At 44.4% G+C, this 16,042-nt stretch overlaps 1 protein-coding gene across 1 annotated transcript in view; it reads left to right on the forward strand.

The window, feature by feature from the left end:
- The first annotated feature begins 12,918 nt into the window (after nt 1-12,918).
- sh3gl2a (SH3 domain containing GRB2 like 2a, endophilin A1) overlaps nt 12,919-16,042 on the forward strand; it is a 34,222-nt gene continuing 31,098 nt past the window's right edge. Inside the window, exon 1 of the mRNA XM_073842371.1 lies at nt 12,919-13,102. Within this exon, the coding sequence (XP_073698472.1) occupies nt 13,058-13,102 (45 nt within the window). The 5' untranslated portion in view covers nt 12,919-13,057. The remainder of the gene's footprint in view (nt 13,103-16,042) is intronic.

Raw genomic sequence — 16,042 nt, forward strand, 5'->3', positions numbered from 1 at the left:
TACTGCTATGTTCATTATTACATCCAACAACAGAACACCTCAATTGCTCAATCAGAGACATTCTTGTGACCTGATTTTAAAACAGGGTTATTACTTTATATTTACTTTTATAAAAATACCAGTGGGTGGATTTTTCTCATTGTAGGATGGTCATGTACACAAACTGCCAACACACATTAATGTTCAAACAACATGTAAAAGTAAGTTTTGCATCTGATGACTCCTTTAACCTCCTAAACTCTGTGGACCCGCCGGCGGGTCCAAAAAGTGTTTCAAAATGTTGCTGCTTCATTTACATGACCTTCCTCATATAGTATCAGCCCATATATGGTCTCATTTGAAAGCTTAGAGTCTCCTCTTTACGAGGAATACCATAACTTTTAGTTTTATGATTCATAAAGTAGTAAAATTATGCTTAGAATTTATGTTGTTCCACACACAAATTTCCGCCTAACGATTGTGAAGAATTATTACAAAGAATGGGTTTTTCTTATATTTTTCACAAAACAGACAAGTCATATATCACAAGAAAGCTCTCATTCTCAAGAATCTGACCATATAAATCATTTTATTGTGTGACAAACACAGATCAAATAATCTTCAATTGAATCGCGATGTCAGAATATACTTGAAGAATATGATAATATATTCTATTACTTTCCTCCACATACTACTGCTTCAGTTAGCCGCAAATAGCCTGGATTGGCTCCGCCTGGAAAACTGCCAGGACGCGAGTGGGATTACATCTCTGCCTGGGAAACTCCCAGCGAAGAGGGATCTGATCCGCCTCGGCCCTCGGGCACACGAGGAAAAGAGTCCACCTCTGTCTGGGGACCAGCCAGACGTAGAGGGACAAGAGGTGTCTGGGGGTACCAGAGCACCAGGTTGCTTCGCCTGGGAAACTGCCAGGACGCAAGCGGTATTACATCTCTGCCTGGGACGTACCCAACGAAGAGGGATAAACCTCGGCCCTCGGGCTCACGAGATTTTGGTCATACACCCCAGTCTGGTCACCAGCCAGAGAGGGGGTTCTCCTCGGCCCTCGAGCACACGAGGAGAAAAGATGGTCCTTTGTCGGGCGTACCCGGATCAAGAGGGACCCAAGTGGTGCCTGGAAACTTCTGGCCAGGGCACTGGAATGGCTCCGCCTGGAAAACTGCCAGGACACGAGTAGAATTACATCTCTGCCTGGGACGTGCCCAGCGAAGAGGGAATGCAAAAACACCTCGGCCCTCGGGCTCACGAGGTGGAGACCTCTGTCTGGTGACCAACCAGACCGAGAGGAAGGAGTCGTCCTCGGCCCTTGGGCACACGAGGAGACAATAGTCCTTTGTCGGGGCGCACCCGGACAAGAGGGACACAAATAGTGCCTGGAAACTCCTGGCCAGGGCACTGACATGGGCTCCGCCTGGGAAACTGCCAGGACGCGAGTGAAATTACATCTCTGCCTGGGGGGTACCCAGCGAAGAGGGAACTTCTACCTCGGCCCTCAGGCTCACGAGGTATATCTCCTGTCAGCTTAGGACAGAGGAGCCAGGAGTGGCTCGTAGGTCTAGCTCGTAGAACCTAACAAAGGTCAAAGGTGTAGACCAACCCGCCGCACTGCAGATGTCCTGGATAGGGACACCTGCCATCAGAGCTTTCGAGGCTGCCATGCCTCGAGTAGAGTGAGCCTTGACGCCCATCGGTGATGGGAGGCCAGAGGACTCATAGGCAGTAGTTATTGCATCCACAATCCATCTACTGATAGTATGCTTAGTTGCCGGGAGCCCCCTCTTAGGGGGACCGTAACAAACTAGCAGTTGCTCTGACTTTAGCCACAGTTCAGCTCTGTGGACATATGTGTCCAGTGCTCGCACTGGACACATGCAGTATACTTCCGATGGTCGCTCTCCACGAATGGAGGAGGATAAAAGGCCTGTAGGGTGACTGGCTGTGGTACCACTGTCGGTACCTTCGGTACGTACCCGGGTCTAGGGTAGAGGAATGCTTTGGCCAAACCAGGCGCAAAGTCAATGTATGAAGGGGCCACTGAAAGGGCCTGAAGGTCTCCTACTCTCCTCAGAGAAGTAAGAGCCAACAGCAGCGCCGTCTTAATAGTAAGGAAGTGATCTGAAATCTCCTCTAAGGGCTCGAATGGAGGCCTACAGAGGGCTTCAAGTACCACAGCGAGATCCCACGTGGGGATTCTAGGGTTCACCCGAGGCCTCAACCTGAGTGCACCGCGAAGGAACCGTATGACCAGGGGGTTCTTACCCAATGACAGGCCACCGAGAGGGGCGTGGAAGGCCGATAAAGCCGCCACGTAAACCTTCAAGGTGGAGTGGGCTATCCCGGTGGAGAAGCGAGACTGCAGGAACTCCAGCACTGTACCAACCGGGCAGTGAACTGGGTCAGCGTGTCGCTCTCTACACCATGAAGTGAAGAGTTTCCACTTCAGGCCATAAAGTTTCCTTGTAGAGGGAGCTCTAGAGTGAAGGATGGTCTCAGCAACCTCAGTTGAGAGACCCTCACTTATGAGATGCGCCCCCTCAGGGGCCGCACCCATAGTTTCCACTTCTCTGGGTGGGGGTGGCAGATTGCGCCCCCAGCCTGAGAAAGGAGATCCCTCCTGATCGGAATCTCTCACGGAGAGCCGTCTAGGAGGGCTATGATGTCCGAGAACCATACTCGGGTCGGCCAGTATGGGGCTACTAATAGTAGACTGACTCTGTACCGGCGTACTCTTTCTAGAACTCCCGGGAGCAGGGCGAACGGGGAAAAGGCGTACAGACGGGGCCTCGGCCACGTCTGTACCATGGCGTCCGGTCCCAATGGAGCTGGAGGCACTAGAGAGAACCAGAGGGGACCTTGCGATGTCTGTTGAGTCGCAAAAGGTCCACCTGAGCCTGGTCGAACACTCTCCATATCTGCTTCACCCCTCGGGGTGAAGCATTCCACCTCTGCTCTTGAGTGCACTGTTGGAGGAAAGCGTATGACCCAGGGGATTCTAACCACTGACAAGCACCGAAAAGGGGCGTGGAAGGCCAGTAATTCCGCCACGTACACCTTTTGGGTGGAGTGGGTCAACCCTGCGGAAAGCGAGACTGCAGCGACTTCAGTACTGTACCAATTGGGCAGTAAGCTGAGTCATATTTGGTGCTGGTTACACCACGCAGTAAACCACTTTCCCTTAAGGCCATAGGACTTCCTCATAGAGGGAGCTCTGGAGTAAAAAGGATGGTCTCAGCAACCTCGGTTGAGAGACCGGTCTCCATGAGATGTGCCCCCTCAGGGGTCACCCTCAAAAACTCCAGGAAGTAGAACGATCAGGGGGAAGGGCGTACAGACAAGGCCTCGGCCATGTCTGTGCCATAGCATCCAGTCCCGCAGGAGCTGGAAGCAGTAGAGAGCACCAGAGGGGTCATTGCGATGTCTCATGAGTCGCAAATGAGTCCCCTGAATCTGGCCAGACACTCTCTAACTCTGCTTCACTCATTCTGGGTGAAGCATACATCCCCGGGCCTTGGCCCCTGCCTCGACAGGACGTCTGCTCTCATAAAACACCAAGATTTCCTCCACATGTCCAGGGCACGTAGGCATTGCCGCGTGACCTTGAACTTGCGGAATGAATTTCCCCCTCGGGGAAAATCCCTTGGTCTTGAGCCACCACTGTAGCGGCCTCATGTGCAGCAGGCCAAAAGGTATCACGTTGGCTGCTGCTGCCATAAGATCTAACAGTACTTGAAACTGTTTGACAGTGAGTGACAGGCCTAGCTTGACCGCATTTGCTGCAGTAAGGATCGACTCGATCCGAGCAGGAGACAACCGTGCCTGCATCGTGGTCGAATCCCATACAACACCTAGATAAGTGGTTCTCTGTAATGGAGACAGCACACTTTTCTTGGTGTTGAGTCTCAACCCCAATTCTTTCATGTGAGCGAGAGCAGCACCTCGATGCTGCCTGGCTTACAGTGGTCGAGTATATGGATGCTCTGGAATCATGGAGGAGCCAGAGCCGCATCCACACCCTCTGCGAAAGTTCGGGGGGGAGAGTGCTAGGCTGAAAGAAGAGCTCCCTGCTGTTGTTGAGGAAGGATGGAGACATTCTTAGATCTATCGTGACAAATTCGTCCTCGGACCTGATTTGTGACGTAACCGCCAGTCTGAACTTCAGTTACTCTGACTGAAAGATTCAACTGTCTGAGATCTAGGAGGGGCCGTAGCCCCCCATCCTTCATGAAGAGGGACCACCTCGATGGTCCCTGTCTAGAGCCTGCTCGGAGCCCACCTCGGTGGAAGCCCCGCGTTGAAGGAGGGTTCTTTAGATATAGTAACCCTTCTTCACAGAACGCAGGACCCACGTAGATACTGTCGGCAGTCGTAATAACGCTGCCAGAAGTTCTACTGAGGGTACCAGCCTCTCGAGACTGGCCTCTATTGTGCCCTGAGCTTACAGCTCGGTGCCCTGTAACGGTGAACCGGCAGGAGACACCTGAACTGCAGCTGCAAGTGCGGGCGATTGAGGGAACGGAACGTCGGTGACGCTCTCCGTATCCACCTCCTCAGAGGAGGATAAACGGAGCACTGAGGGCCATTTGCTGGAGGAAGTACCGCCTAGCGGGCTTCCAAAACCAGCAATTGGCTGCCAGTTGTCCCTCCATCGATAACCAGACCCTGCTCTGGGTAGTAGTAATAAAAACGCCCCATATGCAGGTCCCATGTAGATATATTCAGCAGTAGTATTCACGCTGCTCGAAATTCTACTAGGGGAACCAGCCTCTCAGACTGGTTTCTGGTACTACCTAGGGTTTTTAATTCAGTGCCCTGTAACAGCTCACTGGCAGGAAGCATCTGAATTAATCCCTCTAAAGACCCCCGTGGGGGTGGCGAACTCTCTAGCTCTGCTACGTTTCCGGGCGGAAAAACTAGAGAATAATGTTCGCGGGAGATTGCCGTGCCCTGTAACACAAGCAGGGTTGGCTGACAGATCTCCCTGTTTTAGCCGAGGACCTCTCAGACTGAAGCACGACCCTCAGATCGGGCTTTAGTTTTTGAAGCCCCCGGTCAGGAATGTTGCTAACCCCGTCCTCTAGGTATTACCAGAGGAAAAACGGACTGCAACGCTCCATTAAGAGCCTTTTATGTAAGGAGCTGATACACGGCCGGTTACTGCTCCCGTACAGCATCCGGCACGTGTACTTTTGCACATCAGGCTTGTATTATATACATGTGGCCTGGAAAGCAAAGACGGAGCTTCCAGTGATGATGCCAGACTGGGTGACAGATAGCTCGTAAGCGTCTGTTCAACCCCCGGCACCATCTTATACCCGTGCTCATTCAGCCCCCATTATTAATAGTAAACTATTCAAAAAAGGGGGTGAAGAGCGGGTTAAACTGGATTTTTCTGATCTAAACAGTGATTTTCTTTTTAACTGTGTAGATTGGGAAAAAACAAAAAGGCTCCTTTTTGGAAGTGCAGATCTTAGTCCGAAGAAAACAAATAGTTTGCTTTCCTACGGCTCATCTCTAAAGCAGTGGTCAAAAATAATTACTTTATTATTTGGATTGGCCATCGCTTTATTCAGTACTTCCAAAGCTCCTAACATTGAGGCAATCGGGGGGCGGTTGAATACTTTTGACAACGTTCTCCACATCAACCTCCTCGGAGGAAGACAAGAGAAACGTTGAGACCTCTTTCTGGTAGGAAGAACCGCAGCGCGGGCTTCCTCATCCAGTAGGAGATCATCCGATCTGCTATGCGGGGGAGGAGATAGGGGATTACCCGTCTCCATCCCTCTAACAGATCGAGCTGCGAACCGCACGAGTGCAGCTGCCGCTCCGCCTTTTTTGCGGAAGCGGGGCCAGACCCGTGAAGAACGCTGGTGAAAACTCCCTCCTCAAAGAGAGTCTTCCGAGAACGGAGTATGTGCAGTGGAAAGCGCGCTTTCACACCACAAACAGCCAGCCCCCTCAAGGGCTGACTGAGCATGCTCCGCACCCACACAGCCACACACAGACTGCGTGTATCCCCACCAGCAGAAAGCTTTCTCTGCCGGCAGGGAGGGACACGCTGTCTGTGAGGCTGCTAAACCGCTAGAAATACTTTTCCCCCTTTCTAAGTTGGTAACATATCCACTCAAATAAAAGTTGTGCAAACTGGCACAGAAAAGCAGTGGAATGAAACAGACAAACAGACACAGAGCGCTTCGCTGAATGAAAAAAGCTGAAGCCGGTTTGAAACGCACATGCTTATATACTTCCTGGTCGCCTACGTCACCACCCCCGGTGACGTCACTCCCGTCATCCTATTGGCTACAGACTGATTCAGAGGCGGGCTCGCCAATGGCATTCCCCAAAGCGTTGATGACGCAGTGTTGAGTTCCCGGAAGGGAACCGTTGTTTTGCCAGATGCGCTCGGGCGCGGCTTTCCAAACGCGCTCTGAACCGCTCAAACAGGTGTGTGTGTGTCTTCGGCTGCATTCAGAGCGTGTCAGTAGATCAGATTACACCCTCCGGCCGCCTGCTGTGATGAACAGAGGTGTGAACGATGACAGCTCTGTCTCTCCAGACGCGAAGAAGAAGCAGAGCCATGGAGAGGTTCCGGGTTACAAAAGATGCTTCGACGGTGCCGGGCATTGTGGGATATGTAGTTTTTGGACTCTTACACCAGAGATATGCGTCTCAGAGGAATATAGCGGTCTCCATTATCCAAAATAGACGCTAAATGAATAAATAACGGGCCGTTTCCATGGAGAGCAGAGGATCCGCGGCTCATAAGCGCGTCTATAAGTATAACAGTGCTTCTATTCAGGTTTGTTTTATTCTTATAATTACTTTGAAACGTAAAGGACACCAAAACAATCTGCTAAGCTATGTATTGAGTGTATATTGAATGTTGACAGTAAAGTACAGTATGTGTTTCAGTAAATACACAGGCAAACATAAAAAATGAAACATAATTCAGTCAATTATCATGAAAAGTGCTATGGTACATAGTAAAATCGTATTCTAAGGGGTAATGTGCTTTATAAAGCCTGTTTTTGCAAAGAAACAGAAGGACACTTTTAGGGGGAAAAAGGGGGAAAATGGGGCAATGCGACTCCCTTCGGTTATAATTCAATAACTTTCAATTAGAAACATAACTTTTCAATTAGTTATATGAAAAAATCTTTTTTTTCTGGTATATCCTGAGACCTAGTGGAATCAAACAAAACAATTTGCAAAGAACTGAGACACCTAAATCCTGAGTTACAGACTTTCAAAAAAAAACTTTTGAAAAAAAAATCAAAAAGCGCCTATGATTTTTTAGTTTTTATTGTAGTTTTTGAAACCTATATAATGTTATTTATAAAGAATTACACTGATATTATGTAGTTTAAATGGTTTTCTATACAATGAAACCATTTTTTTAAATTTCCTCCATTGTATGTGTATAGGGGAACCATTTGAATTTAGGTAGGCCAAATGTAGGCGGAAATCCCCCAAATAGCCGCAGAGCTTAAGACACTAACTCCCTGTGCAGAAGAACAAGGAGAAAAACAATGGAGCAAGAGAGATATAGGAAAAATAAAGAAATAATTCATCGCTTTTGCTTATATACTGTATATAAAACTGGATTTTAAAGTTTCATGTAGGACAATATATGGTGCCCTCCACTAATACTGGCACCCTTGGTAAATATGAGCAAAAGTGGATGTGAAAATAAATCTGCATAATTTATCCTTTTGATCTTTCATTAAAAAAATTCACAAAATTCGAACCCGTCATTGAAGTAAATCAAAAGAAGGAGTGAAATCTCATTATGAAATAAATGTTTTTCTCTAGTTCACGTTGGCCACTATTATTGGCACCATATTACTGCAACATCCTTTTCCCAAGATAACAGTTCTGAGTTTTCTCCAATAATGTCTAATGAGTTTAGAGAACACCTGACAAGAGATCAGAGACCATTCCTTCATACAGAATCTTTCTATATTCTCCAGAATCTCTCACTTCCCAGCTTCATGTTGGTGCTTCTTCTCTTCAGTTTCTATACAGGGTTCAGGTCAGGGAACTGGGACGGCCATGGTAGAAGCTTCATTCTGTGCTCAGTGACACAATTTTGTGTTGATTTTGATGTTTGTTTTGGATCATCGTCCTGCTGGAAGATGCAACCATGGCCCATTATAAGATTTCTAACAGAGGCAGTCAGGTTTAGATTTTTTATCTGCTAGTATTTGATAGAATCCATGAAGCCATGTATCTAAACATGATGTCTAGGACCTCCAACAGAAAAATAGGTCCACAACATTAAAGACCTAGCAGTATTTTTAACCATGGGCATGGGGTACTTTTTTATCCCTGTCTGCACCAAAACCATCTGGAGGGTTAGCTGCCAAAAAGCTCATTTTTAGTTTCATCTGACCATAGAACCCAGTCCTGTTTGAAGTTCAAATCATGTCTTACAATTGAATATGCTGGAGTTTGTTTTTGGGTGAGCCAGGAGGATTTTTTCTTGAAACCCTCTGGAACAACATGTGGTGATTTAGGGGCTGTTTGATCATTTTATTTTAGGCTTTCTGACCCCAAGACTCTTCTCTGCAATTCTCCAACTGTGATCCTTGGAGAGTCTTTGGCCACTCAAACTCTCTTCCTTATCGTGCATTAGGATGATATAGACACATATCCTCTTCTAGGCAGATTTGTAACATCTTTAGTTGATTGGAACTTCTTAATTATTGCCATGATGGTGGGAATGGGGATTTTCAATGTTTTAGCTCTTTTCCTACAGCCACTTTCTATTTTGTGAAGCTCAACAAACTTGTTCTGCACATGAGAACTACATTCTTTGGTTTTACTTCTTGTGATGGATAATTAAGGGAATTTGGCTTTTGTGTTCCTCACATTTATAATCCTGTGGAACAGAAAGTCATGACTGGACAATTTATATATATATATATATATATATATATATATATATATATATACTGTATATATATATTGTGATGAGTCGGCTGCCTCCCCCCTAAATATCATCACCACCCCGTCCCTTATTCGCCGCCCTTCTCCAGGCTCCCGACGGGAGTGGGTGTGTATGGGAGAGGAGGGGCGCGGAAACATCCTGGGCTGGCGGCATGTGATGAGGAACACGTGAATGGAATGAAGCCTCATCACCACCGCTGTTTAAATGCCGAGCGCGCCTCTCCTCAGGAGACCGGTCTCTCCCTCGTGCATGCACGCTGGTGTCCTCGCGGGTCCAGGAAGGGGTGAAGAGGGAACCAGCGCCGCCAGATGACGAGCTGCCGGACCCACGATGGCCGACGGGCCAGGATGCCGGGCCGTAGAATTCCCCGCAGGAAGCGCCGCGGAGGCACAGGAGGACGAAACCGCAGGAAGATGCCGCCGCCCCTAGCGCCCCGGTCCCAAGTGGGGAGCGCGTGCGGCCGCCGGACTCCGCCCCTTTCCTGGACCCTTCCCTACTGAACACTGCCCCTCCTTCACGGAACCCCAGCACTCGAGGACACCAGACCCCCTTTTTATTTGGATACTTTATTCCCCCTTTGGACACTTTTCTTTCATTTTCTGTTTAATAAAAGCCTCTCCGAGGCCTGACGCCACACCCACTGTGTCTGTCGTTCGTCCCTCCCGCCACAGTGGTGGAGAATGCGGGCAAGGTGGGGCTTAGACAGCGCAGTGGGCAACACCCGATGACGTCATCCCCTCTCGCTCGCAAAAGTTCGCGAAAACCCGGACGGGGACGGAGAAACGACGGAGACGGCCTCCCAGCCGCAAAACGGGTAAGTGATGTTTCAGTTTGAGTCACTTATCCTGCGGTTGGTAGAGGCTGTCGACTAAATGCCGGTTTTTCTGTCCCTGTTCCGGTGCGCTGCGAGAGGGAGTGTTGCCTTGGAGAGGAATCCCCGCCCACTCCGACTGCTGGAGCCTGGATGAGGAAGGTAGCACTCCTGCGTGGGCGGCGACCAGATGACGGGGATGTCGCTTGGGGGGGGGGGGGGTGTGACGAGTCGGCTGCCTCCCACCTAAATATCATCACTACCCCGTCCCTTATTCGCCGCCCTTCTCCAGGCTCCCGACGGGAGTGGGTGTGTATGGGAGAGGAGGGGCACGGAAACATCCCGGGCTGGCGGCGTGTGATGAGGAACACGTGAATGGAATGAAGCCTCATCACCGCCGCTGTTTAAATGCCGAGCGCGCCTCTCCTCAGGAGACCGGTCTCTCCCTCGTGCATGCACGCTGGTGTCCTCGCGGGTCCAGGAAGGGGTGAAGAGGGAACCAGCGCCGCCAGATGACGAGCTGCCGGACCCGCGGTCCGGCCGAGGACCGCACCCGCGATGGCCGACGGGCCAGGATGCCGGGCCGTAGAAATCCCCGCAGGAAGCGCCGCGGAGGCGCAGGAGGACGAAGCCGCCAGACTCTGCCCCTTTCCTGGACCCTTCCCTACTGAACAATGCCCCTCCTTCACGGAACCCCAGCACTCGAGGACACCAGACCCCCTTTTTATTTGGACACTTTATTCCCCCTTTGGACACTTTTCTTTCATTTTCTGTTTAATAAAAGCCTCTACGAGGCCTGACGCCACACCCACTGTGTCTGTCGTTCGTCCCTCCCGCCACAATATATATATATATATATATATATATATATATATATAGCCTTATGGAAATCCAAAATTTGAGCATACTGTACCAATCACTTCTAGACCTTAAAATTCATTTTAAATGTCACAATCAGAAAGACCTTTATTGCCAAGTGTGTTTATACACACAATGAATTCTTGGTAATAGAGTGAAATATAATGCTAATAATAAACAGAATAAACAATAACTTAAAATTATATGGTAATAAAAATATAGATAAAATAGAATTATGAATGTGACAATATTTTAGGAAGTTATATACAAAATATAAAGAAAACAGAAAAAAATATGAATGTGCTATTTTTACAGATTTGTTTTAAGAAGTTAACAGAGAGAGATGTACTGTATTGTTCAGGTTTAATATAGCCTGAGGGGAAAAGCTGTTCTTATGCTGCTCAGTGATGATTTATTGGTGTCAGAATGCAAGAACAGAAACAATATGTAACGGGTCCGCTTAGGTGGGCTCGAACCCAGGTCTCTGGTATTGATGTGAGGAGTGTTACTCCGTGAGCTAACTCTCCGGCAATGGAATCCAATGACAGAAGAACCAGGAAACAGGTGTTGTTTCAAAAGTAAAATAATCTTTACTGATGCAGTCTTTACAAAAACAACAGGGAAAGCTGAGCTTTCACAGAACAGGGAAAATAAAACCGACACGAGGGACTAAAACAAAACTAAAACTGTATGCAAACTTGACAAAAGAACTGGGCAAGCCGAGCTTCCACAAAACAAAAGAAAACATAGACTTAAGTATCAAAAACAAAATAACAAGGGCCAACCTTAACTCGGGAACAAATGACTGCAGAACTGAAGGCTCAAGACTGAACACAAAGACATGGATCAAGCACTCTAATATAGGGCAATACACAGGTGAAGGGAATAAGCACTAATTGGAGAATGATAACAGTATCTTTTGGGGAGAAGGTGCCATCTAGTGGCCAGGAGAATACTGGGTCAGTGATCCCATAGAGAGTGCCCTCTGCCTCTCTGGAGAGGAATTGCAGACCAAGGAAAAGGATCTTTACACAATATTTTCATATTGATGGACAAGTTTAAAATATATCTCAATTTCTTGTGCGCAAGCGAAATGTTACTCATGAGCATGCAAAAGCTTCTAGTTAGCACGCAAAATGTTTCTTGTGTGCAGGCGAATATTTCTTGCGTGCATGTGAAAGTCTTAATTTTTTATTTTTGCATTTGTATTGTACACACAAATTTGCCACACAAATTTATAACATGCAATTTCTTTCCCAGCTATTAACCTTCACAGACATAACCGACTGTTTTTGTAACCCCTGTGTTTTTAACATAAACTTGTGTATATTTGACAGTTTACGCAATAAGACATGAAAGAGAACAGTTTAGTACTCACATGCCATGTGACAGCCGCTTTCTGTGCTCATGCTTCGGATGTGTGCACTCAGAAAACCCTTTATCATAAGTCAAAACTAAATGCGTGATTTCAATGTAAAAAAAAAACAAACATGATAATCAAAAACAGATGTTTTTAGCAGATTATCCAAGAGTAACAGCTCATTTGCATTTCATAAAACAGCATTTCTGCTTCCACTCAAATTGGGCATTTTCAAAATTATATAATAAATGATCTGTGGGGTATTTTGAGCTGAAAATTTACAGACACATTAAATAAACAGTAGCTAATTTTGTTGAAATAGGCTGCATAATACATAAAACCGCAGCAACACACAGATGAAGTGTGGAAGGATTACTTATGTGATAAGGACAAAGGTTTATGTTTGTAGAGTATTTTAAAATGGCTTTGAATGTGACTCTCAAAATCAAAGCCATAATTATTTGTTTTAGAATTTGTAATTTAAGCATTATGTTAAACCATGAAAAAATAATTATATTAACCTAATGTTAATAGCCATCTTGAGGTAACAGGGTAGCCAATATAAATGAACAATTAAAGTATTTATAAGAAAATTATAAATAGTTTTTAGAAAGTTATAAAAACACAGATTTATCACAAAATGATGACATTGTTTTTTGATTGATTCTAATTGTTGGATTTAGTATGACACAGATATTTGATGTGTTGAAAAATCAGTTGCTAGGTTAATTATTTTTTAGGTTAGGGATAATAATTTATCCGTTTAATTGTTTCATCACAGTGTACCGAATTCATGAACAGTGCCAGCTCACCCAAATAGATACCTGTTTGCTTTTTGAGCTAACCTTGAAGATTCCCCTGAAGGAGGGCCTTTGATGTAATCCGAGCAGAGGCGGTACCTGACGCATGATGTCACTGACGCGTCATCATCAGTTGCTATAATCAGCCTACGCGTGTGGTGATTCCCAGCGTACACGGGTTTATCTCTAAACGTCTCGCATCCACTGTACCTCTGAGCATATTTACATCTTAGCACATCACATTCAGGCGTTAGGACAAAAACAGCATTAGTCCAGTCGGAATCATGTCTGTAGCGGGACTGAAGAAGCAATTCCACAAAGCCACTCAGGTAAGGTGCAATGGCATCGAAATTCAGCGTTCTGTTGACCATTACATGCGTGAAAATGCGTTTGCTGCAGTGCTACAGCAGACCGAGCAGCTTGTGTCCTGAATCGTAATGCGGATCTTCACGCTGAACACTGTGTGCTGCTTTGAACGAAACGTAATACGAGTATAAACATATACATGCACTAACGTTGTTACCAACAGGCTAGTCACCGTGATCTGTTCATGTCATCCACAATCATTTCATTCATATGTTAGAATGAATGTATGCTCAGTTTTTTTCTCGTGAGGTTTTCATTAGATGTTGTTACCATCGATGAAATTACAACGCGTGAACATGAATATTTAAGATGCGTTGATGAAAGTTGTTACATAATAGCTCATACCCATTAAATTGACCTCGATGCCCTCTAAATCAGTCGTGATGCTCAAATACATGATGCTTTAAGCATATAGGCTTTAGTGTCCAATGCTGTTGTGCATATACATTTTTCATTTCTATTTCTGTTTAATATAATTTTTTTAAATTGTATTATATTATAATATATATGGACCTCAAACATATATTCTATATTAAAGAAATATTTGTTTTGTGAATGATTTTATATATTATTTTTATATTATATAAATGATTATATGCAGTAATAGTAATAATAATAATAATAATAATAATAATTATTATTATTATTATTATTATTATGTATTTAAGACATGAAAGCATATAACCAGATTTAATAGCTGGTTAAGTATATTCTGGTGCTTTCAGACTAGCCTGTCCATCTAGTGTCCTTGCCTGAAGCTTCACCTTGCATTAATGCAGGAATGAAAATTGAATGCTGATGGTTTGTACAGAGAAGATTTTGGAGAAATATTCTGTCATTCCAAGGATAGTTTTGTTAAAGCAGCATCTGTTGGAACTACTGCTCTCACATGCTAAAGGCATGGCCCTAGCATCCTTTAACTCAAACCTATTCCTGACAGCCTAAATCATTAGTGTTTGATTCCAAAAAAAGAAGAATCCAGAAATAAGGTTGAAGTGGTTAAAAAAAAACCATTGCCTTAACTATCTATTTTGAAGGGAACATAAAATTCTGTGAGTTGTGGAGCTGGGCTTGCATCTCACTGCCTGACATTAGACAACATAATCTGTCTCATTCTGACCAATCGTCAGGCTCTGACATCATCAGTGCACGCTGCGCAGTGGAGAGGGCGGCATGACTCAGAGCTGCTCTGTAGAACAGATGGTTCCTCAAACGCACTGCTTCATCTCACAGCTTGCTGTGTACTTTATTCACAACCTTCCTGCAATCTTGCAGTCGTGACAAAATATAATGCCTGCTCTATGATATTTTTTTTGGTTCTCCCTTATTTACCTTCTTCCTAGAGGCTTTTTAGAGGCAGGTTTGTCCTGTTTTACCTGCATTATTTGGGAATTTGCTTGTATAGTAAATATTTGCCTATATTTGTTTTACAAGTACTGTATGTGGAATAAAAAAAAATACTATGTTTAAAATATCAGTATGCTGCTTAGGCCTTGAGATACAATAAGCAGTTCATGTAATATATTCTCATATTTTAGTAGTAAAAATCTCATCTCAAAATCACACAAAAATACAAAGATTCATAACTGCTCAAGTTTTTTAACACTTGTTTGAGCACATCTCTTCTGCCTTTATCTTGTCATGTGTGGTAGTTACATAAAAGAGAAGTGTGATTTAATGGAAATTGTCTGCTCATGGCCATGTATACAGTCATCCTGTTATCCATTGTTTTGCAAATATATGTTCCACAGGATTTCTCGTAAAAGAATGAGTTTTGTTTGTTGTTTAAAAATAGACATGCATTCTATGAGCTTGTAATACAAGTTATCATTAACTTAGGGTTGTTATAAGCCTGCTAGTAAAGTTCAATTGCCATTTGTCTTCTATTTTTTTCATTTTATCACATAAATGATGTGGTTTAAATATTTTTATTATTAGGAATTTTAGCAGACATTCACTTGTAAATACACTTTTTTTTAATACAAACATAATTTACATTTTAACAATTACACATTCAAAAAAAACAAAACAAAAAAACCAACAGTCTAATATTAATTAAACAAATTAAACACACTTTCCCCCAACCAACCACCCACCAGTGCTATCCAATGGTAAAAGTAGGTACTAAAGGCATAGTAAACATATTAATCATAAGTTTGTAGAAAGGAAATAAAGGGGGACCAAATTTTTTCAAATAACAAAATCTTGTCTATTAGGTTATACCTGATTTTTTCCAGATGTAATGTACCCGTTAACTCTGTCAGCCATAATTTAAGAGTTGGAACTTCTTTTTTTCTTCCAAAATGAAAGAATACGTTTTTTGGCAGAGATCAAGCCATATGAAACAAACTATTGTTGTACCCGTGTAAGTCTTAAAAATTCTTCGGAAACTCCAAATATAATTAATATAGGATCTGGTTCAATCGGAATGTCTAATGTATCTGAAAAAACTTGAAATATTTTGTTCCAGAAACTCTAATTTGGGAGACAGGTTGGAATCTAAAAACTGACATTTGTCACATAATGGCGACACTTCTGGAAATATTTTATTCAATTTACATAATGAAGCCGATGAAGCACTTTAAACTGAATGAGACAATGTCTTGCATTAATGGAACATCTGTGAACCAGTTCAAGACTTTGTTCCCAGATTTCACTTGGAATTTCTACTGCAAGTTCTTCTTCCCAGGCAGATTTAATGTTCTCCATAGATGGACTTTTCACCTGTTCTAAACCCTTGTAAAGCAAGTAAATGGTACTACCATCTCTAAGACATCTTTCCAGAAATGTGTCCAGATACATGGGTGACGCTGTGACATAATTAGAAATGTTAGACTTCACAAAGTCTCTTATTTGAAGGTACCTAAAGAAGTTATTAGAAGGAATACTGTATTTCTCACACA

This window comes from Garra rufa, chromosome 6, assembly GCF_049309525.1.
Source record: "Garra rufa chromosome 6, GarRuf1.0, whole genome shotgun sequence".
NCBI lineage: Eukaryota > Metazoa > Chordata > Actinopteri > Cypriniformes > Cyprinidae > Garra > Garra rufa.